This window comes from Camponotus vicinus, unplaced genomic scaffold, assembly GCF_025532165.1.
Source record: "Camponotus vicinus isolate PSW18456_S1 unplaced genomic scaffold, iyCamVici1.0 SCAF_1, whole genome shotgun sequence".
Lineage (NCBI taxonomy): Eukaryota > Metazoa > Arthropoda > Insecta > Hymenoptera > Formicidae > Camponotus > Camponotus vicinus.
The window spans coordinates 19,160,386-19,187,103 of NW_028141945.1; the positions used below are offsets into that span (position 1 = coordinate 19,160,386).

At 30.3% G+C, this 26,718-nt stretch overlaps 1 protein-coding gene, 3 long non-coding RNA genes and 1 other non-coding gene across 21 annotated transcripts; 3 read left to right on the forward strand and 2 right to left on the reverse strand.

Annotated features, from left to right (window-relative positions):
* Window positions 1-6,542: 6,542 nt before the first annotated feature.
* LOC145959315 (RNA-binding protein 1-like) lies at window positions 6,543-21,149 on the forward strand. 12 transcript variants are annotated; one of them, XR_014434983.1, is made up of 8 exons: window positions 6,543-6,561; window positions 12,308-12,431; window positions 14,524-14,739; window positions 15,083-15,172; window positions 15,230-15,341; window positions 16,406-16,453; window positions 20,138-20,224; window positions 20,586-21,149. XR_014434983.1 is itself a non-coding variant. In XM_083078047.1 (8 exons), the coding sequence occupies exons 3-8, from the start codon at window positions 14,531-14,533 to the stop codon at window positions 20,587-20,589; spliced, it is 486 nt and encodes a 161-aa protein (XP_082934173.1). In that variant the 5' UTR covers window positions 6,543-6,561; window positions 12,308-12,431; window positions 14,524-14,530; the 3' UTR covers window positions 20,590-21,149. The 12 variants fall into 12 exon arrangements, 9 of the variants coding, with proteins under 9 accessions (XP_082934173.1, XP_082934175.1, XP_082934177.1 ...); XR_014434984.1 differs by lacking the exon at window positions 20,586-21,149 and adding an exon at window positions 16,631-16,678 and having other exon boundaries at window positions 20,138-20,223; XR_014434985.1 differs by lacking the exons at window positions 20,138-20,224; window positions 20,586-21,149 and adding exons at window positions 16,631-16,678; window positions 18,306-18,396.
* On the forward strand, window positions 7,168-8,450 carry LOC145972349 (uncharacterized). Of its 2 annotated transcripts, none has more exons than XR_014439143.1 (3): window positions 7,168-7,236; window positions 8,014-8,201; window positions 8,323-8,450. It is a non-coding gene; the product is annotated as an uncharacterized LOC145972349 (long non-coding RNA). The 2 variants fall into 2 exon arrangements; XR_014439142.1 differs by lacking the exon at window positions 7,168-7,236 and adding an exon at window positions 7,835-7,864.
* On the reverse strand, window positions 9,207-9,822 carry LOC145971059 (uncharacterized). The gene is made up of 3 exons (XR_014438733.1): window positions 9,793-9,822; window positions 9,456-9,643; window positions 9,207-9,334 (listed from the first exon to the last, which is right to left on the reverse strand). It is a non-coding gene; the product is annotated as an uncharacterized LOC145971059 (long non-coding RNA).
* On the reverse strand, window positions 10,109-10,182 carry Trnaa-ggc (transfer RNA alanine (anticodon GGC)). The gene has a single exon. It is a non-coding gene; the product is annotated as a tRNA-Ala (tRNA).
* A 1,366-nt stretch (window positions 21,150-22,515) lies between the features above and the next one.
* Window positions 22,516-25,875, forward strand: LOC145959314 (uncharacterized). 5 transcript variants are annotated; one of them, XR_014434981.1, is made up of 4 exons: window positions 22,516-22,805; window positions 23,486-24,815; window positions 24,900-25,121; window positions 25,201-25,875. It is a non-coding gene; the product is annotated as an uncharacterized LOC145959314 (long non-coding RNA). The 5 variants fall into 5 exon arrangements; XR_014434980.1 differs by having other exon boundaries at window positions 23,486-24,031; window positions 24,162-25,121; XR_014434979.1 differs by having other exon boundaries at window positions 23,486-23,775; window positions 23,855-25,121.
* The last annotated feature ends 843 nt before the right edge of the window (window positions 25,876-26,718 follow it).

The following is a 26,718-nucleotide window of genomic DNA, read 5'->3' on the forward strand; positions in this document are numbered from 1 at the left end:
TAATTAAAATGGCTCACCCTGTATATTTAGATATAATAAAATCTAAATATACATATTTAAATATGACTTTACAATATATTATCTTGAATACAATCATTACAAATTTTTATTTATATAAAGATTTTTTTATTTTATATGTTTTTTATAAACTTCCAAGATTCATGTGTCAAGAATTATTTCGAAAAAATGTTTTATATGCAATATTGCTACATGATTGCAGCAATGTTGCATTTTTTCAAATATATTACATTGCAATATTGCTGCGACATTTCGTTGTAATATTACAAAAAGCGGACATCTTAACGTTGCCGCAACTTTACAGCAATGTTGCAGCAAAGTTTCGTAACCGATTTGCAATATTGCAATGTTTCAATGAAATTATTCTGCAATATATTTGCAACCTTTCTGTGCTGTATGGGTATACTAAGAATGCTCTAATGTCTGCCTATTTTGGTTAATAGCAAATACTGAGAATATCTTGTAGTATAATTCATATACCCTGGCGAAAATAAGAAACTTTATAAAGCGTTAACAACCGTTGAGTGAGGGTTTTCTGAGAGTTTATATGCTTTTCAAACTTTGTAAGAGCACTTACATAACGCTGTTGGGTTTTGAATGCTTATCAAACGCTGCAGTGTTGCAATTTTTGTTCTACAAATTCTTTATATAATGTTACATGAAAGTTTTGCAATGCTGAGGTAACATTTTTCAGAGTACGTTCAGTAAACGTTGATACATCTTCGTGTACAGAGTTTACTCAGACCTTTCAAACGTTTACGTTTACGCTATAACGTACAAACGTCTTTTAAACGCTGCAGTGTTGCAATTTTTGTTCTACAAACTCTTTACTAATCGTTTTTAAACTCTCGACGAACTTCCACAAACGTTCATGTAAACGCCAAACAAACGTCTCATTTTTGCCAGGGTATGTAATAGAAATACTTTTAATAAATGCAGTAAACGCACACACTATTTCTCATTTTAATTTCAAATAATCTTTTTAATATTCTGAATCCCAACAAGGAATCCAGAACAACTAAACTACTAAACAAATGAAAAATTTTAAATTAAGTCAGTTTATTATAAATTAAATTGACTAAAAAGAAAAAAGAAGAAACTTTGGAATTCATCTTAGTACCAGTCCTTTATGTCCATTTCACCAAAAATTAAGTACGAGTTTAGTGGCGCGCGTAGCGGCAAAATAAGGAAACACATGCAATATTATAGAATATCCTGAAAATATATGAGAAAGAATATACTAATACGAGATATGTAAAGTATATTCTGAGAGTATATGAAAAATAATATACTACAAGAGATGTTATGGGATTATTCTCAGTATATTACATCTGTAACGTATATTTACAGCATGAGTATAGAATATTCGAATGATATGTGCTATGTGGGTTCATATAAAATTCGATAATATTTCGGATGAAATTTATTGTTCTGAGAGGTGTCTGTGAAGCTGACACGACAATCTACGAATTTCAAAAAAATACTAAGAGTTCTGATAACACTTTTCATAGTTCTACAGTTCCTGATAAAAATTAAAGAGTTCCGCATTCCTTATATTAAAAAATCGAAATTGAAAAAATGTACTAACTTCGCGAATCTAGCACGACACTCTTCCCTCTAAAGAATCAAAACCCTGGCGAAAATAAAATGTAAACCGAGCGTTAACAAAGCATGAATTGGAGAGTAAATCTAATGTAACGGAAAAGTGACGGAAGCGTAAACGAAGCTATTAAAAGGCGTAAATTGGAACGTAACATTGGAACGTAAAGAAAGCGACTATTAAGTGTTAGAAAAGCGTTAACGAAGCGTCATCAAACTCTCCGACAAGCGTGAACGAAATATCCTTCAAATGTAAACGGAGCGTCATCAAACTCCTTAAGGAACGTAAACGAAACGTTATCGAACTCTCCGATAAACATGAATGAAATATCTAATATAATTTTTAAAGAATGTAAATAAAATGTCATCAAACTTATTGGCGAATACGAATGAAATGTTTATACTCTACTATATTTATACTGTACCGTTAATATTGCACTTTACATTTTAAATGGGTAATAAACGGATTATTTTCGTTTATTCGCCAGCATTTACTTGTCCGACTTATAAAATCAATTTAATATCTGAAGCTCCTGCATCGAGATCAGAAATTAAATTGAAGTATATCTTTAATCTTATTTGTTACTCTTTGTAAACTTTATATAATTCTCATAACTAAACTTAAATACGAGAAAGATAGCGCATCGCACGTCGCGTAGCGGTAAACGAACGAACAGATCCTTGCGTGCTCGCGCGAAACTTTAACGTCCTTAAAAATATTTCTTTAAATTGTTAAAGTGTATGGAAAGTATTTCATACATGTTTTGTGCAGTGTTAAACGTTGAAGAAATGTGGATGAAGAGTTTCTAAATCAATCAATCATTGAAGTGTATAGGAAGCGTATTGGAGTGCTTCTTTCACATTTTATGTACCGGAGTGCTTCGTTCACATTTTATGGAGCGTTTGGGAAACGTAAAGGAAAACATGAAATATTCCCATACAGCACCGAAAGATTGCAAAAACGTTGCATCAAAAGACACGGTAGTGTCTTTGCTAAGTCCCAGCGTAAGCAAAAATGCACTCCGTGTATTATTACGCGAGTCGGATTGAGAGTCAAGATATAATAACTCGATATTTTTATTTCTCATATAACCGCTCAACGGATCGAGTTCTTAGTAGAATTAATCGATAGCTTGGGTTTAAATTAAATAATAAAAGTGTTTTTATTTTTGCGCTACGTGCTCTGTAAACGGAGATATCATGATGCAAAGTCTGAAATGTGAAAATTTCGATTAAGAAACGTCGTCATGGTCGTCATCAACTCCTCTTAACGTAACAAAGAAAATACAGAAATACGTTTCCAACGTCTGCCACAAGAATGCGCTAGCAGTGATTCACGCGACGCAGCATTAGTAGCGCTCTGTGGCGTTAACGGTGCTTATAAATATGTTGTAAAAGGTTAAGTGTGTCACTTCAGGTAATTATATAAAATAATAATATACATATAACATTTATATATTTAGATTAGATTGTATCTATATTATTATTTCAGATTATATATATATATATATATATATATATATATATATATATATATATATCAAGAGACACGGTAGTGTCTACTTCACTACAGCTATAACATGGACGTGGACACAGCGAGTGACAATACATCTATCGACGACAAGATAGATGACTTTTGCGAAAATCCGACGCGGGATGCATTAACGGAAGGTCTTATGAGTCTCTTGAAACCTACGGTGGATCAACTGGACGAGAGAATTCGCGCCACAAGGTGACGTCAAGTTTTCTGTTCAGCGCGCATGCAATAATAGTAACATTTATTTTTCGCGTTTCTTCTTGCAAATTTACGTGCCAACTGAATAAAAATTTTCACTATAAAATATACATTTCTTTTTTATTTCCAATATTAAAAGAAAAATGATATTAAATGAATTGTAATATATCTATTATAAAAAATCGTTGAAAATATGAACAATCATATACATTGCAATAATCATATGCATATATCCTGAAAAGTTTAATTGAAAAAAAAAAAAGGAAATGATAATACAAAATACAAAATTAAAAATTATTAAAAAAATTAAAAATTAGAAATTAATAAAAAAAAAATAAAAATTTATATAAAAATTAAAAATTAATACATATAAAAAAATTTTAGTTAAAAAACTTAGCGCTGCTACGTTGAATAATGTGCTAATGAAATTAGCAGCGCTAAGTTTTTTAACTAAAATTTTTTTATATGTATTAATTTTTAATTTTTATATAAATTTTTATTTTTTTTTTATTAATTTCTAATTTTTAATTTTTTTAATAATTTTTAATTTTGTATTTTGTATTATCATTTCCTTTTTTTTTTTTCAATTAAACTTTTCAGGATATATGCATATGATTATTGCAATGTATATGATTGTTCATATTTTCAACGATTTTTTATAATAGATATATTACAATTCATTTAATATCATTTTTCTTTTAATATTGGAAATAAAAAAGAAATGTATATTTTATAGTGAAAATTTTTATTCAGTTGGCGCAACTTTTTAATATTATTTGTAGGAAATTAAAACAATTATTTTGTACAATTTTTTTTAGTTAAAATATTTTAAGTTTTTATTTTCAATTAGCGTAATTTTTGGATATCATCATTTTTCTAGGATATAATGTAGAAAATTAAAACAACATTTTATATAACTTCTTTTGGTTAAAATATTTTTATAAGTTTTTATTTTCACTTAGCGCAATTTTTTTGATATCATTATTTTTGTAGGATATACAATTTTACACAAAATTAAAATAATTTGTAAAACAATTTTTTACGGTTTAAAATAACACTATTTTGTGCAGTAGACCTAACATTGAAACATTGTAATATTGCATAGAAGTTGCGAAATGTTTCTGCAACATTACTGCAAGCTTGCAGCAACGTTGAAATGTCCGCCCTCAGAAATATTACAATGTAAGATTGTAGTAATGTTACGGTGCAACGTATTTGCAATATTAAAACGCGTTTTGCTATTGCAAATGCAGACCGTTTTAAATTTAATAAATAAACTTTAAAAATATAAAGAAATGTTTAAGAAAGATAGGAAAAAAAACATTTACCGCCTTTGAAAAAAAATATCTATTAGTGTTTTTTATCAAATGTGTCTTATTAAATATTTATCTCAATAATATACATACAATTATTTTACATACACTCGGTACCAGAATATTTTAATACGTGCAATAAATGAATTATTTCCCATTTACCGATTCAATGAAGAAAAATCTGTTTAATATTCTGAATCCCAACGAGGGATCTAGATTATTAAACAAATTATTTGTTTAATAATCTAGATCCCTTATTAGGATTCAGAATATTAAATAAATCAAGTCAGTTTATTAGAAATTTAACTGACACAAGACAAGAAATATAATTACTACATTAGTCCTTTGTAGGCCTTATATCCACTTTAGATGAAAATTCGAATACGAGTTAGTTAAGTTTGGTGTCGCCACATAGCGGCAAGTAAAGAAACACATGTTATACATTTTCGCTATGTTAAAATGTTGCTGCAACATTGCCAAAAAGTAATATTACAAAATAATGTCTCTGCAATATTTCTGCAGCATTACACTGCTATGTGCAATGTTGTAACATTGCAGCAATGTTGATGCAAGCTTCTGTGCTGTTGGGTTAAAGCGTAAGGGAAGCGTAACGGAATGCTTCGTATACACTTTATGGAGCGTTCGAGAAATATGCACGAAGATTTAAAATCGCGAAGAGTTAATGGGAAGTCAATGAACCTTCTAAGAAGCGTTTATTCTGTTCGTTTACGCTTCTTTGACACTTCGAGAAGCGTTTAATTTTCACCAGGGATAGAAAATAATTGTTTTAATTTTTTATAAAGATAATGGTCCATATTCTGAATCCTCTTTTAACGATAAAAGTGCCTCTAAAAGTGGCTTATAAGCCTTTTGATTGGCTATAAGCCACTTTTAGAAGCACTTTTATCGATAAAAGAGGATTCAGAATATGGACCAATAATATTAAAAAGTTGTACTAACTGAATAAAAATTTATACTATAAAATTTCTTTTTTTATTTGCAATATTAATAGAAAAAATATATCTAATAAATAGCAATATAATATTTATTATAATAAATATATATTTATTAACAGGCAAAAATTACATGTAACATAAAATTGAATTTTAAATTATTTATTATTTTCTCTGTTTTTTTTTCTTTTTATAATAAAGTATCCCTTTCTTGGGCATAAAATGCACGGCTCCTTTATATTTCATTACTTATATAATAAATAATTTAAAATTCAATTTTGTCACATGTAATGTTTGCCTATTCCTATTCATTTTAAAATATTTGAAATAATAAGTTAATAAAAAAAAATTGGAAAAAAAGACGCCGGGAATCGAACCATGGTTCCTGCGTTCTGACCGCTATCGCTCTATTCACCTAGGCCGGAATTCATAGTCCGATCTTATATTCAAGATCATCTTAAGTAAGGTTTGAAAATGTTATACGGCTATTTCATTGGCTGAACAGAATCTTAAGACGACCTAAGACCAGACTTAAGACAATCTTGAATATAAGATCGGACTACGAATTCCGGCCCTAGTTATACTTAACTTTATATTTCTGTGTTATTCCACGGCCTTATAAGGTGCTCGCGAAACTTTAAGTCCCGATCTACAATAGGTAATTTAAGCCCTAAGCCTAAAGAAATTGACCAATCACAGTCGAGTATTCTCTTCATACTTGATTGTGATTGGTCAATCTTAAATTCAGGCTTAAATTGCCTATTGTAGACCCGGATTAATGGCTGCGGTCAAGGGGACGCTGAAGATGCTTTGAAGCGTTTGATTGATCAATCAGGGTAAAAGGAGTAAAGATTTCTTTAACCTGGTTGGTCAATCAAACGCTTCAAAGCATCCTCAGCGTCTCTTTGACCGCAGCCAATGTGATACACAATTGACCTCCAAGGCCGGTATTCATAGTCCGTTTTTATTTAAGATTGTCTTAAGTTCATCTTTAGATATTGTATGTATCATTTTATTGGCTATGGATTATCTGAAGATGAACTAAAGACGATCTTAAATATAAGACCGGACTATGAATACCGGCCCAAGAGATTCGTATTAAGTTAGCCGGAAATTTTTCAGCCAACCAAAAATCTCCTTATGGAATCGTTTGTATTTCGTATGAAGATGTTTGAAGTGTGATTAAAAACGTTTGTGAGTAATTAGAATAATTATAAAAAATTAATCATTTTTACAGTATGTACATAGTTAGCCAACATAACTAAATATTAAAAATTCTCCTTATGAATCGTTTGTATTTCGTATGAAGAGTTTTGAAGTATAATTAAAAAGGTTTGTGAGTCATTTGTTTAATTTTAATTAAATTTTTTTATATTGTGAAGTTAGCCGGAAGCTATATAAAATGGACGCCGTCCTGTGATTGGTCGATTTGCTTATGGTAAATACTAAAATTTTCTCATGTGTACTGACTTTAAGTGTAAGCAAAACGAGCAAATTTATCTCTTTTGTAACTTTTAATCCATGACTAATTTATTATTAATAACGCATAATCGCATAATATATCATGGATCGTGGATAAGCGTAGATAATTGAAATATGTTTTTCTACCAATAAATAAGTAAATCTTTTATAATTGTTTTATAATGTAGTCATCATCCCTGGCGAAAATAAGAAACTTTATAAAGCATTAACAACCGTTGAGTGAGGGTTTTCTTAGAGTTTATATGCTTTTCAAACTTTGTAAGAGCACTTACATAACGCTGTTGGGTTTTGAATGCTTATCAAACGCTGCAGTGTTGCAATTTTTGTTCTACAAACTCTTTATATAATGTTACATGAAAGTTTTGCAATGCTGAGGTAACATTTTTCAGAGTACGTTCAGTAAACGTTGATACATCTTCGTGTACAGAGTTTACTCAGACCTTTCAAACGTTTACGTTTACGCTATAACGTACAAACGTCTTTTAAACGCTGCAGTGTTGCAATTTTTGTTCTACAAACTCTTTACTAATCGTTTTTAAACTCTCGACGAACTTCCACAAACGTTCATGTAAACGCCAAACAAACGTCTCATTTTTGCCAGGGATTCAGAAAATGATCACAATTTGTGATTATGTATTTAATTGTTATTTTATATTCGCTTTCAAATAATAAACTATATAATAATAAAATTTATATAAAAAGATGGTAATATATGTAATCAATTAATTATAATTGACAAAATAATTTCTTGTGAAAAAATAAAAGTAAAAAATATAGAAGAATTTTTTTTATAGCTTGTATAAAAAATCAGTTTTATGCTAAGTATATTATAATTTTCTGGACTGTAGTAATATTTAATATATAATTTTTGCTATATAAATATATATTTCTGATATAAAATCTATTTCTACAGATAGTAAGATCGGCTGAGTTATGTCACAGAATATCGGAAGGCTTACATCAAAATGCGAGAGAGAGGAGATGGCATATATTAATATAAATCCATTGCTGATGTTGTAAGAGCAAAAATAGATATCTCTGTAGATTTTATTATTTTTGCATCCGAAAACTTGAAAGTTGCCCATGCCTTATCGGAAATAAGTCTTCTTTTGTATTTTCAAATATATATAAGCGCACATTTTTAGCATATTCTTTTATGTTATCATTTTTTTTGTTAATTATTATTGATTACTTTGTTAATTATTGTCAATTTTTCAGATAGAAGCTAATATAGCCATAATAGATGAATACTACATAATATCTGGTGCAACTTGTTGTAGTAAATTGTAATGGAATCCGTAATGTTATGGTATTGATTCATAAATCAAAAGCACTTTGTCACAAATACAATATTCGTTTTCTCTCTGCCAATGTTTTCGTCAGAATTTTTATGTATATTATCGATCAAAACTTTTCATCACAATCATTTCACTCAAGCATTACCTGGACATGAAAAACAGAAATGTAATATTTTATTGTAGTATTGTATTAATATTACATATGTGTATATATACAGGGTGAGTCAAAAGTATGTTTTAGAAATTTGTGAGCGTGTTCCTGGATAAAAAGGAAGAACAAATGTTCATATGAACATATGGTCGCAAATGCTTTGTTGTCGAGATAATGGACATAAATCAGCAGTATCAAATAATGCTTTATTTGAACGTTTACAATTTTGTTATTGTTGTTTTTTTGTTATTTTTTTTTGTTGGTAGTGTGGTTTGGTTTGGTTGGGTGGGGGGGGTAGGAGGTGGTGGATGGCGCATTCGTAACAATAACAAAATTGTAAACGTTCAAATAAAGCATTATTTGATACTGCTGATTTATGTCCATTATCTCGACAACAAAGCATTTGCGACCATATGTTCATATGAACATTTGTTCTTCCTTTTTATCCAGGAACACGCTCACAAATTTCTAAAACATACTTTTGACTCACCCTGTATATATACACATATGTAATATTAATACAATACTACAATAAAATATTACATTTCTGTTTTTCATGTCCAGGTAATGCTTGAGTGAAATGATTGTGATGAAAAGTTTTGATCGATAATATACATAAAAATTCTGACGAAAACATTGGCAGAGAGAAAACGAATATTGTATTTGTGACAAAGTGCTTTTGATTTATGAATCAATACCATAACATTACGGATTCCATTACAATTTACTACAACAAGTTGCACCAGATATTATGTAGTATTCATCTATTATGGCTATATTAGCTTCTATCTGAAAAATTGACAATAATTAACAAAGTAATCAATAATAATTAACAAAAAAAATGATAACATAAAAGAATATGCTAAAAATGTGCGCTTATATATATTTGAAAATACAAAAGAAGACTTATTTCCGATAAGGCATGGGCAACTTTCAAGTTTTCGGATGCAAAAATAATAAAATCTACAGAGATATCTATTTTTGCTCTTACAACATCAGCAATGGATTTATATTAATATATGCCATCTCCTCTCTCTCGCATTTTGATGTAAGCCTTCCGATATTCTGTGACATAACTCAGCCGATCTTACTATCTGTAGAAATAGATTTTATATCAGAAATATATATTTATATAGCAAAAATTATATATTAAATATTACTACAGTCCAGAAAATTATAATATACTTAGCATAAAACTGATTTTTTATACAAGCTATAAAAAAAATTCTTCTATATTTTTTACTTTTATTTTTTCACAAGAAATTATTTTGTCAATTATAATTAATTGATTACATATATTACCATCTTTTTATATAAATTTTATTATTATAATATAAACTTAAATTTAAACAGGCCATCAGAGCTAAACGCGGATGGTAGTGCGTAAGTTCAACGAGAATTAAGTTTTCGTTGAAATTTATTTGTGTGCACAGTGCACAAAATTTTCTTGGTACGATACCAAGCAAATTTTAAATAATTCTCAATTCGAGAAATTATTTAATTATTATCCCTCTATTTCCCCCCTGTAGTGTTGTAGGCGAGAAAAATATCGGGCTGAAAGTCGCTGAATCGGGAATCGAACCCGAGTCTTTCGCTTGCCGGGCGACTGCTCTTACCACTGAGCTATTCAGACCCCTCAACTCGATACTTCTCGGTCGCCTACAAATATATATTAAATTAAAGTATAACGCCATCTTCCGCCGGCGTGAATTAAATAACTATAAGAAATTAGGCTCTGTATATTAAAATATAAACTTAAATTTAAACAGGCCATCAGAGCTAAACGCGGATGGTAGTGCGTAAGTTCAACGAGAATTAAGTTTTCGTTGAAATTTATTTGTGTGCACAGGGCACAAAATTTTCTTGGTACGATACCAAGCAAATTTTAAATAATTCTCAATTCGAGAAATTATTTAATTATTATCCCTCTATTTCCCCCCTGTAGTGTTGTAGGCGAGAAAAATATCGGGCTGAAAGTCGCTGAATCGGGAATCGAACCCGATATTTTTCTCGCCTACAACACTACAGGGGGGAAATAGAGGGATAATAATTAAATAATTTCTCGAATTGAGAATTATTTAAAATTTGCTTGGTATCGTACCAAGAAAATTTTGTGCCCTGTGCACACAAATAAATTTCAACGAAAACTTAATTCTCGTTGAACTTACGCACTACCATCCGCGTTTAGCTCTGATGGCCTGTTTAAATTTAAGTTTATATTTTAATATACAGAGCCTAATTTCTTATAGTTATTTAATTCACGCCGGCGGAAGATGGCGTTATACTTTAATTTAATATATATTTGTAGGCGACCGAGAAGTATCGAGTTGAGGGGTCTGAATAGCTCAGTGGTAAGAGCAGTCGCCCGGCAAGCGAAAGACTCGGGTTCGATTCCCGATTCAGCGACTTTCAGCCCGATATTTTTCTCGCCTACAACACTACAGGGGGGAAATAGAGGGATAATAATTAAATAATTTCTCGAATTGAGAATTATTTAAAATTTGCTTGGTATCGTACCAAGAAAATTTTGTGCCCTGTGCACACAAATAAATTTCAACGAAAACTTAATTCTCGTTGAACTTACGCACTACCATCCGCGTTTAGCTCTGATGGCCTGTTTAAATTTAAGTTTATATTTTAATATACAGAGCCTAATTTCTTATAGTTATTTATTATTATATAGTTTATTATTTGAAAGCGAATATAAAATAACAATTAAATACATAATCACAAATTGTGATCATTTTCTGAATGATGACTACATTATAAAACAATTATAAAAGATTTACTTATTTATTGGTAGAAAAACATATTTCAATTATCTACGCTTATCCACGATATCATCGCACGATCCATGATATATTATGCGATTATGCGGAATCACGGTCTTACATACAGGTCTGGAAACTCCGGTGGTGGGGGAGGTCTCACTTAAGGTGAAAGCACATAAAATTGCATAAGCGCATAACCATAAGCATAAGGAAATTGATTGGTCCACAAATATATGCATAAGAAAATGAACCAATCAATTTTCTTATGCTTATGGTAATGCGCTCCTGCAATTTTATGTGCTTCCACCTTTAGTGTGTCCGTTTTTCGGAAGTTCACGGCTTGCCTGCTAGGTTCGCTGCGATCTAGAAGTCATTTTAGACGTATGTTAGAGAGAGAACGACTACTGCCGTCTATCTCTGTCTCTCTCGCTCGTATTGCGACTTCTAGTCGAAAAACGGACACACTAAGTGAGACCTCCCCCACCACTAAAAAAGGCCTGAGTTTCCAGACCTGTATGTAAGACCGTGTGCGGAATTAATAATAAATTAGTCATGGATTAAAAGTTACAAAAGAGATAAATTTGCTCGTTTTGCTTACACTTAAAGTCAGTACACATGAGAAAATTTTAGTATTTACCATAAGCAAATCGACCAATCACAGGACGGCGTCCATTTTATATAGCTTCCGGCTAACTTCACAATATAAAAAAATTTAATTAAAATTAAACGAATGACTCACAAACCTTTTTAATTATACTTCAAAACTCTTCATACGAAATACAAACGATTCATAAGGAGAATTTTTAATATTTAGTTATGTTGGCTAACTACATACTGTAAAAATGATTAATTTTTTATAATTATTCTAATTACTCACAAACGTTTTTAATCACACTTCAAACATCTTCATACGAAATACAAACGATTCCATAAGGAGATTTTTGGTTGGCTGAAAAATTTCCGGCTAACTTAATACGAATGCCCAAGAGCCAGTCAAGACAGGGTTGAGCTAGGTAGCTTGTCCGACAGATGCCATTTTGTCACATTTCTACGTGATTGTTGCACCAGCTGGCTGTGCTATCCGTCACGTCAAATAATAATTCTTTTCAAGGTATGCATCATTCAAGGCGATTCTTGGCGATAGTTTGGTACATGTACCAAGGTTGCTTTTAGTAGAGGCGGAGCTTATTTTGGTACATAAAATCTTGTATCCTGCTTGATTTTTGGTATAGCGTGATATCAACCAGCTAGATACCAAAACGACTAGTCACGCCTCTACCACAAACTATCAAACGCGCGAAAATGTTCTGGTAGAATCTAGTATACTTTGGTTGATATATACCACAGTCACGCCAAAAATCGCCTATAATTGACACATTGTTATTCGAGGCGATTTTTAGGTTATGTTCGGTGTCAAGGGGTAAGTTGTAGGTGCGAAGAGACTCGAAATTCTGACGGCGTCGTTTCAGAAACGAAGTGGACTATCTTTTCGTTGTCGCGGTCGAGGAGATAAAGTGGCAGGAAAGCGAGATTGCTATCCAGAAATGGAGAAGGACACTTAATTAAAGATGATAAAATTTAGAGTGATACGCGTATTTCTGTGAGAAATTTAATAACTTACGAGGAGGTAGGGAGGGATAGAAAAAAAAACGAAGATTACACGAAGTGCAATATGGCGCCGATACAACAATTTCTATTCCCTAATTTATTCAGGATTGATTTCTCGATTATTTTCGATTGACTAAATGGTATTTCTTTCCTTCAAAATTTTTCCAAAACTATTATCATGCCTGTTGAATATAATATGCATAGAACGGAGAGTTCATTATTTATTAATAAATGTTTTTTCATTATTTCGGTTAGATTTCAATAAGCATGCTCATTAAAATGGAACATAAATTTTAGAATAATATATATTTATTAGCAAATGTATATGTGTGCATGATTTAGTTATTATATATTCATATTAACAAAGGATAAAAATATTTATCAATTATTTATTATTGTTTTGATATTCACAAACTTTTTAAAGTTCAACAATTATATTTGTCTTTATATGTTTTATGTTATTATGATAAATATAAAATGTATTACTACTAAATAATTTCAAGCAAGGAGTCAAGATTTAAAGAATTTGTCGTTCTGTACATATATGATATTACTCATTTATCTAATTTTAAAAATAAACTATGATTTTCTGTTGAAGAAAGTTTCTTTATATTGAATATTGCAATCTTATATTTATTATCTTATATTAAATGTATTGTGTATGTATATACAGTGACTCGCATTAATATTCGGACACTATGATGTACAAGATATTATTGCTGTTATATTTGCTTACAGTAATGTTAACGAGATAATTGTGGTATCATGTATTAAAGTGAACATCATAGTTGAAGAAAAAGCATAAATTTTATTTATTTAATATACATATGTTTGTAAATAACAAAGTATAATTGAAATAATATAGAAATTTCATGTCGCAAAAATATTCGGACACTAAACAAATTACATTAATTTCGTATGAAATATGCTTATTTAAAAAATATTATAGTGAATATTAATACTTTGTTGGAAAACCATTTTGTTTAATAACTTCGTGTAATCGCTTTGGCAGATTAGAAATAATTTTTTCTAAATATTCCTGCATGATACAGTTCCACTCTTTTATTAAACGTTGTTTTAATTCTGGTATTGTTCTTATGGGCATTTTTCGAATATTACGATCTAATTGATCCCATAAATTTTCAATGGGATTTAAATCCGGCGATTGAGGTAGTGGATGCAGCACTTTAGGACAATTATATATAGTAAATACTCTTGTACTATTCTTGATATATGTTTTGGATCATTGTCTTGATAATATTATATATAAAAACCATAGATACAATGGCAGAGTAGCTCGAAAAAATATACATATGTATATTAAATAAATAAAATTTATGCTTTTTCCAACTATGATGTTCACTTAAATACATGATACGACAATTATCTCGTTAACATTACTGTAAGCAAATATAACGGTAATAATATCTTGTACATCATTGTGTCCGAATATTAATGCGAGTCACTGTGTATATATATATATATATATATATATATATATATATATATATATATATATATATATATATATATATATATGCTATGTTAATAATATTATGAATTTTAAGATTGTGTTGTACTGAATAAATTTGCAGATAAAAAATGTCGCGCTATCGTGAATGGGATCTGTCTTGTAAGGTCTATGTTGGTAATTTGGGTAGCAGTGCGAGTAAACATGAGTTGGAGGGCAAATTCAGTAAATATGGTCCACTGAGAAATATATGGGTGGCTAGAAATCCACCTGGTTTTGCATTTGTGGAATTTGAAGATCCACGAGATGCTGAAGATGCAGTGAGAGGACTAGATGGAGTGTAAGTCCAAAAATTAATAATTTTTGTTACTAATATGTTAATAATAGTATTATGTTAATAATAGTGTTTTTAAAAATAATAAAGCCATTCTTTTTTCATGATACCCAAGCCAACTACTAATAATGAGATGTAAATTTTAAGGAGTAAATTATCTATTATTTATAAATGAAATAATTATTGAGTACCATTTATTTATCCATGCCAATTATTGCTTTATATAATTACTATATAATTATCTCTTGTAGTTTCTATCTTTCCAAAGAAATAAAAATATAATTCAGAGTGATGTAATTATTTTTCCACATAGCTGAAAATATTAAACATTGTACTTTCTGCCTTTCAGACACTTGTGTGGTACAAGAGTAAGAGTAGAGATGTCTTCTGGAAGAAGTCGACGAGGTGGTCGCAGACCTGGCCCTTCCAGATATTCCAGGTAAGGAAACTCAGCATTTCGCAACAATCACAAATTTTACAACAAGAAACATGTTAGAACTGTGACAGAAACTGATGAAGCGTCCCTCACCAACGTAGGTATTCGTGATGGAAAGAAACATCTCTCTCTTGCCTCAAAAATAGGAATGCGTTCACAAAGAAACAAACAGGTTTTTTTTAGCTTTTTTTTTCAATGAACATTCCCTTGCACATCATTACCATAGATTCGATATTTTCTCCTTTTCATGTCTCTATGTGTAGAAATGCTGATAAATTTATTCAAGTTATATATTTATACATCGTATTTTTCTTTTTCTTTCTCTTTTTCCTTCTTGATCGTCGTGTATCTGGCTAATCCTTTTGTTTTTTGATGATTATGAGTTTGCAAATTAAAATAGCCGATAATTTCGATTAAAGTTCCAATTGCCATGATGCGTCTCATTGAGATTTGTCTGAATTAGATGTTAAATTTGCATGAAAGAATAGTGAAAAGTCAACTAAAGATTAGTCAGAACACGGCAAATCCACACTGCATGTTCACGAATAAGGAGATAATATTAAGATACTTAATTCCGACGTACCAAGATAAAAGACGCTAAGAGAATAAATCAGATTCTTAATCATTCTATTCTTTTAAATGATTCATTAAATGTAAATAAGTAATCTTAATTTTGTCTAAAATTGTAATATTAGATACCAGTAAATATGTGCTGTTTTTACAATTTAAGAAAATTAAATGTGTTATAAATTCTATTTAACTTGAAAGCCATTCATGATGCTGTGTAAAATAAATTTTTAAGTTTTAAATCTATTTTTAAAAATACAGGGAAATGTATGATAAAAATATGTTTATATTCTTTTAAAATTTAATTAAATAATTATTATTTAAATTTCTAGTTGAATCATTTTAATTTTTCAACAAGTTTTTTGCTAACTTTTTATGCTGTTAATAAACTATAACAAAAATTTAATATGTATATATTTTAATTATATATAATGTTATGATCTCAATATGATTATCTATTTTTGAAAGACCTCTTACAGTTTTTTATCTTAGCGCGACGGAAGATGAGAATAACAATTCTGTTTCAAATTAGCACTTAGCGCTTATTTTTCCCTTTCATTATTTCTCTCTATCCCATTGTAATATCCTCATGTATATGCTTCAGCAAACAAACGAATTTATGTATGTATCGGATTATATATTTCTCTATTTTTTTTAACAAATTTGTAGGTCCCGATCGCGCAGTCCCCGTAGGAGATCTCTGGGTCGTTATCCAAGGTAAGCTTTTCTTAGTCTCCCGCCACTTTGTTGCAAAAAATCTGCCTCGCTTTCTTTCTTCTTACTTTGTCCTTATTATCAAAATTGACCGCAATTTTTAGGAAGCCAAATGAAAATAGGCTATTATTGGCAAAATATTTGGTAGACGTACATTAGTTTTTTTTTACTCTTTTGTAGATCTTGGTCGAGAAACCCACGAAGAGTGCCAATTAGCCGCTATTCCAGGTAATTGATTCTTTTTTTTTTTTGCACTGCTTGATTATTTTTCGTACCATGCTTTGTAAAAGTTTTCAGGATCTATGTGACTGGGTTTCAGCGAAAGAAACCAGATGGTAACTAGTAGATGTAAACATTTCACAAGCTTGTATTCATTATAGCACATGCATATTTTATAGATATTTATAAATATATCTATAGCATGCTCTGTATATTATACATATGTCTATAGCATTATCTGTATCACTATAGTCGTTAAAAACTAGTTAGAAATATCCGGAGAACGATGTTGGAAACGAATTAATGGGCGAATTAATCAATAATCATGAAAAATCAATAAAGTTTACACTTTATCTACTTTATTAACATTTCTATGAAAATTGATCTTCGTTAATTAATTATTTCATCATCGTTCTCTTTTTAATCGATCAAAACTTGTAATTGGAAGGTTGAGAGATGTCTTAAGGTGATAATCGATTGCGTCATGATACCGTGTGCATTAGAGAGACGAAAAATAATTGATACTTGATTGGCAATTGAATGCAGGAAAAGGATAGGATCGTGAATAAATCATGCGATAGATAAAAACGAGGAGCATTTAAAAATAATGTAATAAAACAGAATAGAGAAATTCCCAGAAACGCGTGATATTAGCGTGTGTGGTAGCTTTGAAAGTATCAGAATTGCACTTGCAGAATTTTAAATTGTAAATGTGCATTAGTTAAAACGTAAATTTGTCACATCATCATTATCGATTTTATTCTTTATGTGCTTTAAGAGAAAAGATCTTTTTTGATATCTAAAGTCTAAAATAATAAGAAATATTTATAAAGTTGCATTTTTTCGTGTTCAATGATATGATGAGGAAATTAAAATTGCGAAAAAACAAATTGTCGAGCAATAATAATAAATAATACTTTCTCATTGATAATACAAAATAATCTTCTATATGAATTTTTGAATTGATTTCTAATTTGTTACTTCGTGTTTGATATTTTCTACTAATTAATAATTTTTTTATTCTGACTAATATAAAAAGCTAATATATAATTATATTGAAATTTTTTTTAATTATTTTGATTCTATTGAATAATAAGTATCTTAAAGTATATATTTTGAATAGTAAATATCTAAAATATTCTTTTGTGTTATTATTATTCTTAGGACTTTGGATACAGAAAGATGTTAATCGAAAAGGACGAACACTATGCTTTTATCACTTTTCATCATACATTGCAGTATGGATTATAATTAATCATAATCTATTAAAATTTTAATTTATTAATCTGTCTTAAAATCGCAGTTTTATTCTGTAAAAAAATCGACTTATGCTGAATGCATCGCGATAAGAAAATTGTATATATGGAAGCGATATATAGATACATCATATATAGATCCGAGCACGAAACATAGAGAGTTCCTCTTTTTTTTCATATGCATTTGAGTGGGCAGTCTAGGATAAAGATAAATGCAAAAATTAAGTCATAACGGCGAAAAGCGAGAATATGTATGCAATTTTGTTTTCAATTTATAATTTTTTTTGTTCGAAAATAATGAAAGTGAGAAAATAAAAAAAAGTGTTATAGTGGCCAGGAGTATGATAACGTTGATGATTATATTGCTAAAACGTTTGCAGATTCTACCAGCGTCAGCTCCTAGCTCTGCTCGTCTCCCCGCCACTACTACTGCTACTTCTACTACTACTACTACAACCGCCGTGAAAAAGCGTATTCGTACGCTAAAAAAAGCAAAATTATCAATCTCGCAATCGTCAATCGAACAAAATTGAACCAAAAAATACATAGATATGCCTGCCTGCCCACTAACTTCCCAACCAAGTCACCATCAGTCACCACCAAGTCACCAATAGGAAGCCGTCCATACCTACATGTCGTCCATCGAGGTTCTGCGTTGTGGTGTTGCGACGTGCACACAGTACACAACAGCGCAACAACCGAAACAACAGTTTGCGTGCTGCCGGAGTGCCGTCAATACCGAGAATGCCATCTTTTGTTGCTGTCTTCCGGTTCGACTGCATCGTTGCATCGCTAAAACAAACCGTCTTGAACCGAAACAAAACCGTTCGTCGCTCTACTACGAGACTCCCATTCGATAACCACTACTACTATTACTACTCTTCCACCACTACCACCAACCGGTCACCGGATGTTGTTGTGATCCACCTTCTTCGACTCTTCGTCTCAACTTTAGCCCGGGGGGCGGTAATATGCATCGAATTAAACGTCAAAAAAATCCACCGTCGTGAGAAAAACGTCATCATCAGCCGTCACCATCTTAAACGAATTCATCGCGCTATGCCAAAAAAGAATGATCTTCCACAGTAGTTCTATTGGCGCGTTTCTTCATTCGACTACAAACGACTGTCTTCTCGACTGTTCGTCGTTTCACTACCGACGTTTCTATTTCATCATTGCTACTACTAGTATTACTGCTACTGCTACTGCTACTACTACTGCTACTACTACTACTACTGCTACTGCTACTACTCCTACTCGTCGACCATCACTTAGGGACATATGTTTAGCGACGATGACAACTGAGCGCGCGAAAATTCCTGCCGAGAGATCTTCTCGACCTTCGACTCTTTGAGAACGAATTCACTAAAAGCAAAATGATCACCTACACACCACCCACCAACCAACCACATGTTCACAGTTGTCTGGTATTTCACCGATTTTCAAAGATTTTTTATGTCTATCTTTCTATTTCTACTTTTTATTTTTGTTTGTTTTTTTCTTTTTTTTACAATTATATGCAATTAGATTTATTCAGACATGGTGTTTTAGATTTATTGTTGTCTTTTCGGCGAAGAGTTCTGTTTGATTCGACAAAGAATTAATGCCGTTATTGAGGCTAGATAAATAAAGCCTTTCAATTGCTCTTAATAGAATTTTCATAAATAAATATAATCAATATTTAGTTGAATCAGAGAACTTTTAGTCGACATATGTAATATAAGACGATATTAAGAGATATATATTAAGAGATGTCACATTACTGATAAAAGATTTATAACTTGATTATTAAAATTAATCCTTTATACTTTCTTTGATTGGTTTCGCATTCAATTTAGTGAGCTGCCATTTTGTATTAATTCATTATTAATCGTGTCTAATTATATAATTTTTATATATCATTCTCTTTAGGCAAAATAGAAATTAGATAATTCTAATTTTCTTGCAGTTGTCTTGCGATGATTTTTCATATCTGTGATTTACATTTCTGCGCCCCATTTCGAACAGAATATGACACTATAATTTTACAAATTCCAATCGCTTCTCAACTATAATGATAAGTAATTATTAATATTTTACAATAATATGTTATCTATATATTGTTTATAGCGATACGCGAAGCTCGTAATGGGACGAGGAAGCTTAACAGTTCTAACAATTTGTCTCCTACTTCAGAATGAAAGCGATATCTAAACTGTTTTTAATCTTTTAGATCGAGGTCTCGCAGTCCCCGCAGAAGATCATTGACCCGAAGCCGCAGTCGCGATCGCCGTTCACGTTCGGACTCCCGCGACAGACGGTATTAATATATTAATTTAAAAAAAAATGTTATTTTCCCAAAATGAAAGGAAAGAAAACAAGAGAACTATTGCATGCATCAATAAAGAGAACGTACGAGGCATTCGAGCGTTGTAATTTCTTTTTACTGATGCATTAATTTTCTCATAATTTCTCTGATTGATGTATTAATATTATGACGTCATAAATAGATAGAAAAAATCTTACCATTGTCCCAACAATGAAAATTCCGCATTTAATCAAAGCAATTTTTCATCGCAAAAGTAATGTTCTTTCTTGCGATTAGAGCGAAAAGAGAGAACAAAATACGATTTTAATAGGATTCTTTTTTTCTAAGCTTTGTACTTTTTATCCAATTACAGTTAGATGCTAAAAGTGCGAGAGGGAAAAAGGAATGAGCCGATTTTACATGCCGGAAAAAAGAAGATAGAAATATAAGAGATAGAGCGAAAGAGGCAATTTTTGTATGTACATAATGAAAATTGTTAATTCATTATCTATACATCCATACACACACGTGCTCATGTTCGAAATTACTAAAAATAACTACGATAAACAAAAACAAAACCAAAAACATTCAACAAATTTTGTGAATTATGCGAATTATGTTTATTATACAAAGTGTATTCTTCTCGTAAGTTCCATATATGATGCTATAATATAATTTCATATATATGCCATTATATATGAAGCTTATAAATACACGGATGAATTATACTATTGTTTCTGTGACATATCTACACATACATTTATATATTACATCATGAATTGCATACATCTGATTGATTGATTAATTGTATCAAAGTATGCTATTTACAAAATAAATCTAATCATTACTTTTGTGAGATTTGTGACCATTATTATTGATATTCACCGGCTATATAACGAGAAGACGAGATGGGAATAAAGATTTATTTTTGACATAATCCTTTAATCCTTTTGTATTTTATTTTTGGATCGTTTTTGTATTTTATTTTAGATACGACACATAAATAAACTTGCAAATAATAAAATGCAAAATTACCATGTTTTTCTTTATATATTACAAACATGACTTTTTTTCCATTGACAATGAATGCAATACAAGTTGTATTCAATGAATAGTACAAATAGTATAACATGAATATAGTTAAATTTAAATATATATTTTATGTACCTTTTCTTATGTTAAATATTTGAGAAATTGTCGATGTAAATTTAATCTTCTATAACAAAATTCTAGGCAATAAAAAATGAATTATGTTCTGCAATACCTTTAGAATATTTTAGAAGAAAAATATAATTTTTTTTGTAATTTATATAAAAAATAGAATATTTTTGCTTTATAATAAAATGAAGCTGTGTAAATTGGATTTGTGAGAATAAGTAATGTTTTTTAAATATTAAATATATTAAGAAATCACTACTTTTTTTAATGAAAATATTTTAGCTCAGGATTTTTTACTATAATCTTCTTTGAATCTGATTTTTTTAATTTACAATGTAAAATAGGGGTAAACAGTATAGTGATTGGCCACTTAAGCAAGATCGCAAAACAAAAATTGAATTATTAACCTGAATTTAATAATTTCGAAAAAAAAATTACTACTAATAGTTGTAAAAAATAATAATGATTCATAATAAAATAAAATCCATCATAAAAATTTAGGAATTAATAAATTTTATGTAAAGAAACACTTATCCTGTCAAAAAAGATAATCATTGGCCATATTAATACAGTTATTGTCTAACAGTTCGATAGTGATTGGCCGCTATCCATGCAAGAATGAGTACATAATTAAATAGTGACAAAGAAATTATTTGGCAAAAAAAAACTAAAATTATTAAATCAATATATATTTTATTACATATATTTAACATAAGAGATAAACATTATTATTAATTGTATATTAATTATTATATATTAATTATAATATAAACAAGAGAAACAAATTTTGTTTAACAAGCATTATTTTTAACTAGACGAACTTTTTTTGGAAATATTTCATTTTTCAAAATTTTTGGTTTTAAAATTGCCTGATCTTTCTTTTTCTTTGTTCTTTTTAGTTTTTCATCAGTATTTTCTTTATTGTAAATTTTTTCTTTTTTAACTTTTTGTGACATCATTTTTTTCCTGTTTTTGTAATCTTGCTAATTTTTTTTGTTCTTTTATTTTTTCAGCTAGTTTTTTCTTTTCTAACATTTGTTGTTTTTTATTATCCTTTTGTTTCTGTTCCATTTTTATTCGTTCTAATTTTTTTTTTTCATTTAATTTCCACTCAAAAGACGAAATCGCATATGATGTTCGTTCGGTAACCCTGGCAAAAATGAGACGTTTCATGAACGTTTGTTTGGCGTTTACATGAACGTTTGTGGAAGTTCGTCGAGAGTTTAAAAACGATTAGTAAAGAGTTTGTAGAACAAAAATTGCAACACTGCAGCGTTTGAAAGACGTTTGTACATAGCGTTTTTGAGAGTTTGCATAGCGTTTACATGGCGTATGCAAAGAGTTCTTTAAACATTTATAGATCCTCTATTAAGTGTTTAATTTCATCTTTGGAAACTGCGTGCATCCTCTATTAAGCGATTACCCGACAAAAACAGTACGTGAAATCCACGTTATTACCACGTAGATTAATATCGTTGGATCTACGTGGATATTCAAGTGGATAATCCGCTCAAAAACGGTACTAGAATCTACGTGGAATCTATGTGAAAATTTCATGAACTTTCGAGACATATTACTTTTTTCATTTTTGATAAGTGAATATCTTGGACATTTATAAAAGTATATAAATACACTCGGCCATAAGAATAATTTTATTTTTATTTATATTTTATTTTTAATATACGCAATAAATAGGCTATCTCCCATTTATCCGTTTAATTTCAAATAATCTGTTCCATATTCTGAATCCCAACAAGCGATCCAGATTATTAAACAAATTATTTTAAATTAAATCAGTTTATTAAATTAAACTGACTAAAGAACCGTCTACAATGAAAATAATATCGGTGCAGTGGACGGTGGAGTAAGACTAAGAGTAATGCGAAATGGAAAAGAATCATTCGCTTACGCCTTACTCCACCGTCCACTCCATATTACTTCCATCGTAGACGGTCCTTAAAAGAAAAAATAAACTTCGGATCGTGTTAGTATCAGTTCTTTATATACACTTTATGACGGAAAGTTGAATACGAGTTAGCTAATTTGATGCAGCGCCGCATAGCGGCAAAGCGAGGAAGCATATTCTATATACATATGTACTATTACATTTCTTAGGCGTTTCTTAGGCGTTTCCAAGCCGTTTGTGTAAACGCCGTACAATTCGCCACATTGAAAAAGTATTTGCTGAAAGTGAAAAAACGGTATTGGAAAAAGTGTTTGTTAAACGTTTGAGAAGTCTGATAGTAAACTCTGTACACGAAGATGTATCAACGTTTACTGAACGTACTCTGAAAAATGTTACCTCAGCATTGCAAAACTTTCATGTAACATTATATAAAGAGTTTGTAGAACAAAAATTGCAACACTGCAGCGTTTGATAAGCATTCAAAACCCAACAGCGTTATGTAAGCGCTCTTACAAAGTTTGAAAAGCATATAAACTCTCAGAAAACCCTCACTCAACGGTTGTTAACGCTTTATAAAGTTTCTTATTTTCGCCAGGGAAACTCTCAGAAAACCGTCACTCAACGGTTGTTAACGCTTTATAAAGTTTCTTATTTTCGCCAGGGTATTTTTGACCTTAACACCGAGACATTTTGTGTAATCTACTGCATCTGGATTCCAAGGATACAAGCCACATGCTTTGAAGCCATTTCTCACGGTATTGCCATTAGGTGAAAATTTATCAACAGCATTTTTCAAAATTGGAGCCATTCTATCTAATGATAACGATAGTGTTGGATTTTGTTGCCTCCACTCTAAAACGCTTTTTTTCCACATACTCTTTAAAGGTTTAAATACTGAGACGTCAGCAGGTTGTAACATTCTCGTTGAATTTGGATATAAACAAATAAGAATTATCTCTAATTCTGAACAAAGTTTGCTTACTTCTAAAGTGACATGACTGCTATGCCCATCGACAAATAAAATAACAGGAAATTCAATCTTTTCTTTTTTGAGATAAGGATAAAATATATTTTTTAAATATTCATAAAATAATTCTACATTCATCCAGCCACTTGGTGTAACACCGATTCCCCAATCATTAGGTACTGATCGTCCAACAGAGGCAGGTAATCTTTTATAAGTAAACACAACAGTCGGTGGAGTTGTTACTCCACTTGCACTAAATGTAAATAATACAGTCAAATTTAACTTAGAATTTCCTCTATCGATTTCATAAACATTTCGTGCTCCACGAGGAGCTATCACATTTTTCATCTTTGGACATACCATAAAGTACGTTTCATCACTATTAAATATACGTGTTGGATCTTCCAAAATATGTAAATAGTTATGTTCTGCTAAATAATTATATACCTCTTTAAACCAATTTTTAATATCATTTTTACTAACACAAGAACTCTCATTGGTAACTCCTTCTGGATGTCTTTCAGTAAGAATTGGGTTTCTTCTTAACAAACCTTTATACCATCCATTCCCTGGTACGTTGTTACGAAAAGGATTTTTTATCTTTGTTTGATTCAAAAATTCTTTGACACTAGTTTGTACGTTGATTTTTCTCACAGGAAATCCTTTCCGTTGGCAATCAATAATCCAATTTACCAAATCATCTTCTCCACTACGACCTACCCTGGCAAAAATGAGACGTTTCATGAACGTTTGTTTGGCGTTTACATGAACGTTTGTGGAAGTTCGTCGAGAGTTTAAAAACGATTAGTAAAGAGTTTGTAGAACAAAAATTGCAACACTGCAGCGTTTGATAAGCATTCAAAACCCAACAGCGTTATGTAAGTGCTCTTACAAAGTTTGAAAAGCATATAAACTCTCAGAAAACCCTCACTCAACGGTTGTTAACGCTTTATAAAGTTTCTTATTTTCGCCAGGGTAATACAGGAGCTGGACCTGGAGTTGTTTTCACAAATGCATTACTCATTCTAAACTGGATAGTCGATCTTGGGACACCATATTGTTTTGAAGCTGCATGTTTTGACATTCCATTTTTTATTGCATGAATAGCATCTTCAATTTGTTTTTCACAATATTTTTTTTAAAATTATCTTTTTAAATTAAAAATTTTTAAGTTAAAATTATCTTTTTAAATTAAAAATTTTTAGGTTACATTTGTTTTTAATTATAATTTTTACATAAACTAATATATTTATAATAAATTATTTGTTTCTATTTATTATGTTATAATACTGAATATGGTTACAGCTGAAAAATATATCTTTTTAGTAATAACAAATATAACTTACTGTCTTATCTGTCACTCGATGTAAGAGGCCAATAACTGTCACATATTTTCCATAACTACAAAACAATAATTGGCCGAGTGGCCTTACTGTTGTAAAACGTCAATCGTGTGTTAGTCGTTGGCATAATATAATTTTTAAAATATATATATTATTTTCACCGATATGAATTTTTTTTACAAAATTTAAACTATTAATGCATGTCTATCACGAAAACAAAAATTATATGTCATAAAAACATTTAAAAATTTGCAAATTGTTGGTTCCACTCTTACGGTTTTTTGATTGAACGGAGACAATTTTCAAGTATGTTACCAAAGTCATTTTAATCATTATTTATATAAATTGTAATATATAGAAAATAATTAAATATTAATTGTATTTGAAGCAGAAAAATGTATTAAATATTTTTTTATTTGTAATTAAAAACATTTTAATAGTATTTTCTTTTAATCTTTAATTTTTTTAAATGTGGCCAATCATTGTAGAGTGGCTAATAACTGTACTGTTTACCCCTATACATTTTCTAAAAATCTTGATTATTAATATAATAGATGTATTTCTAATTCTAAGAATGATTTATTTCTATTTCTAAGACTCTCCTGTGTATTTTATGAGCTAATATTAATATACATTAATTATAACGTTATTTTATAGCTAAAAAATAAAAGAATATCAATAATAACAAACATTTATAGCTTGCAATTTATATCTATGCAAATGACGTTGATTGCTTTAAAATGTTAAGCGCATCTTTAAAAAACCAAGTTTAAAGAAAATTCGGTAAATATACCGAATAGGGGACCCAGCCCCAATAACCTTGACCTTGACATATGTTGTCAAGGTCACTGTCCTAAGTAACGTGCAGGAGGTTTTAGCCGTCGCTCGTTGTTTATTAAAAAGTTATTAACAAAAGAAGTTTTATAAATGGAACTTAATTTTCGAACACCATGTACGTTAAATCTGTACTTTTTGAGTGGAAATCAAGACATATGTTGTACATATACATTCTACATAGAAATATTTACATTGACACACACCCACACACGCGGGGGATGCAAGGAGGGCCTTCGGCTCCCCTCCCGCAACCACCCCGCCGGTAGGGGACGCATCCCTGGCAAAAATGAGACGT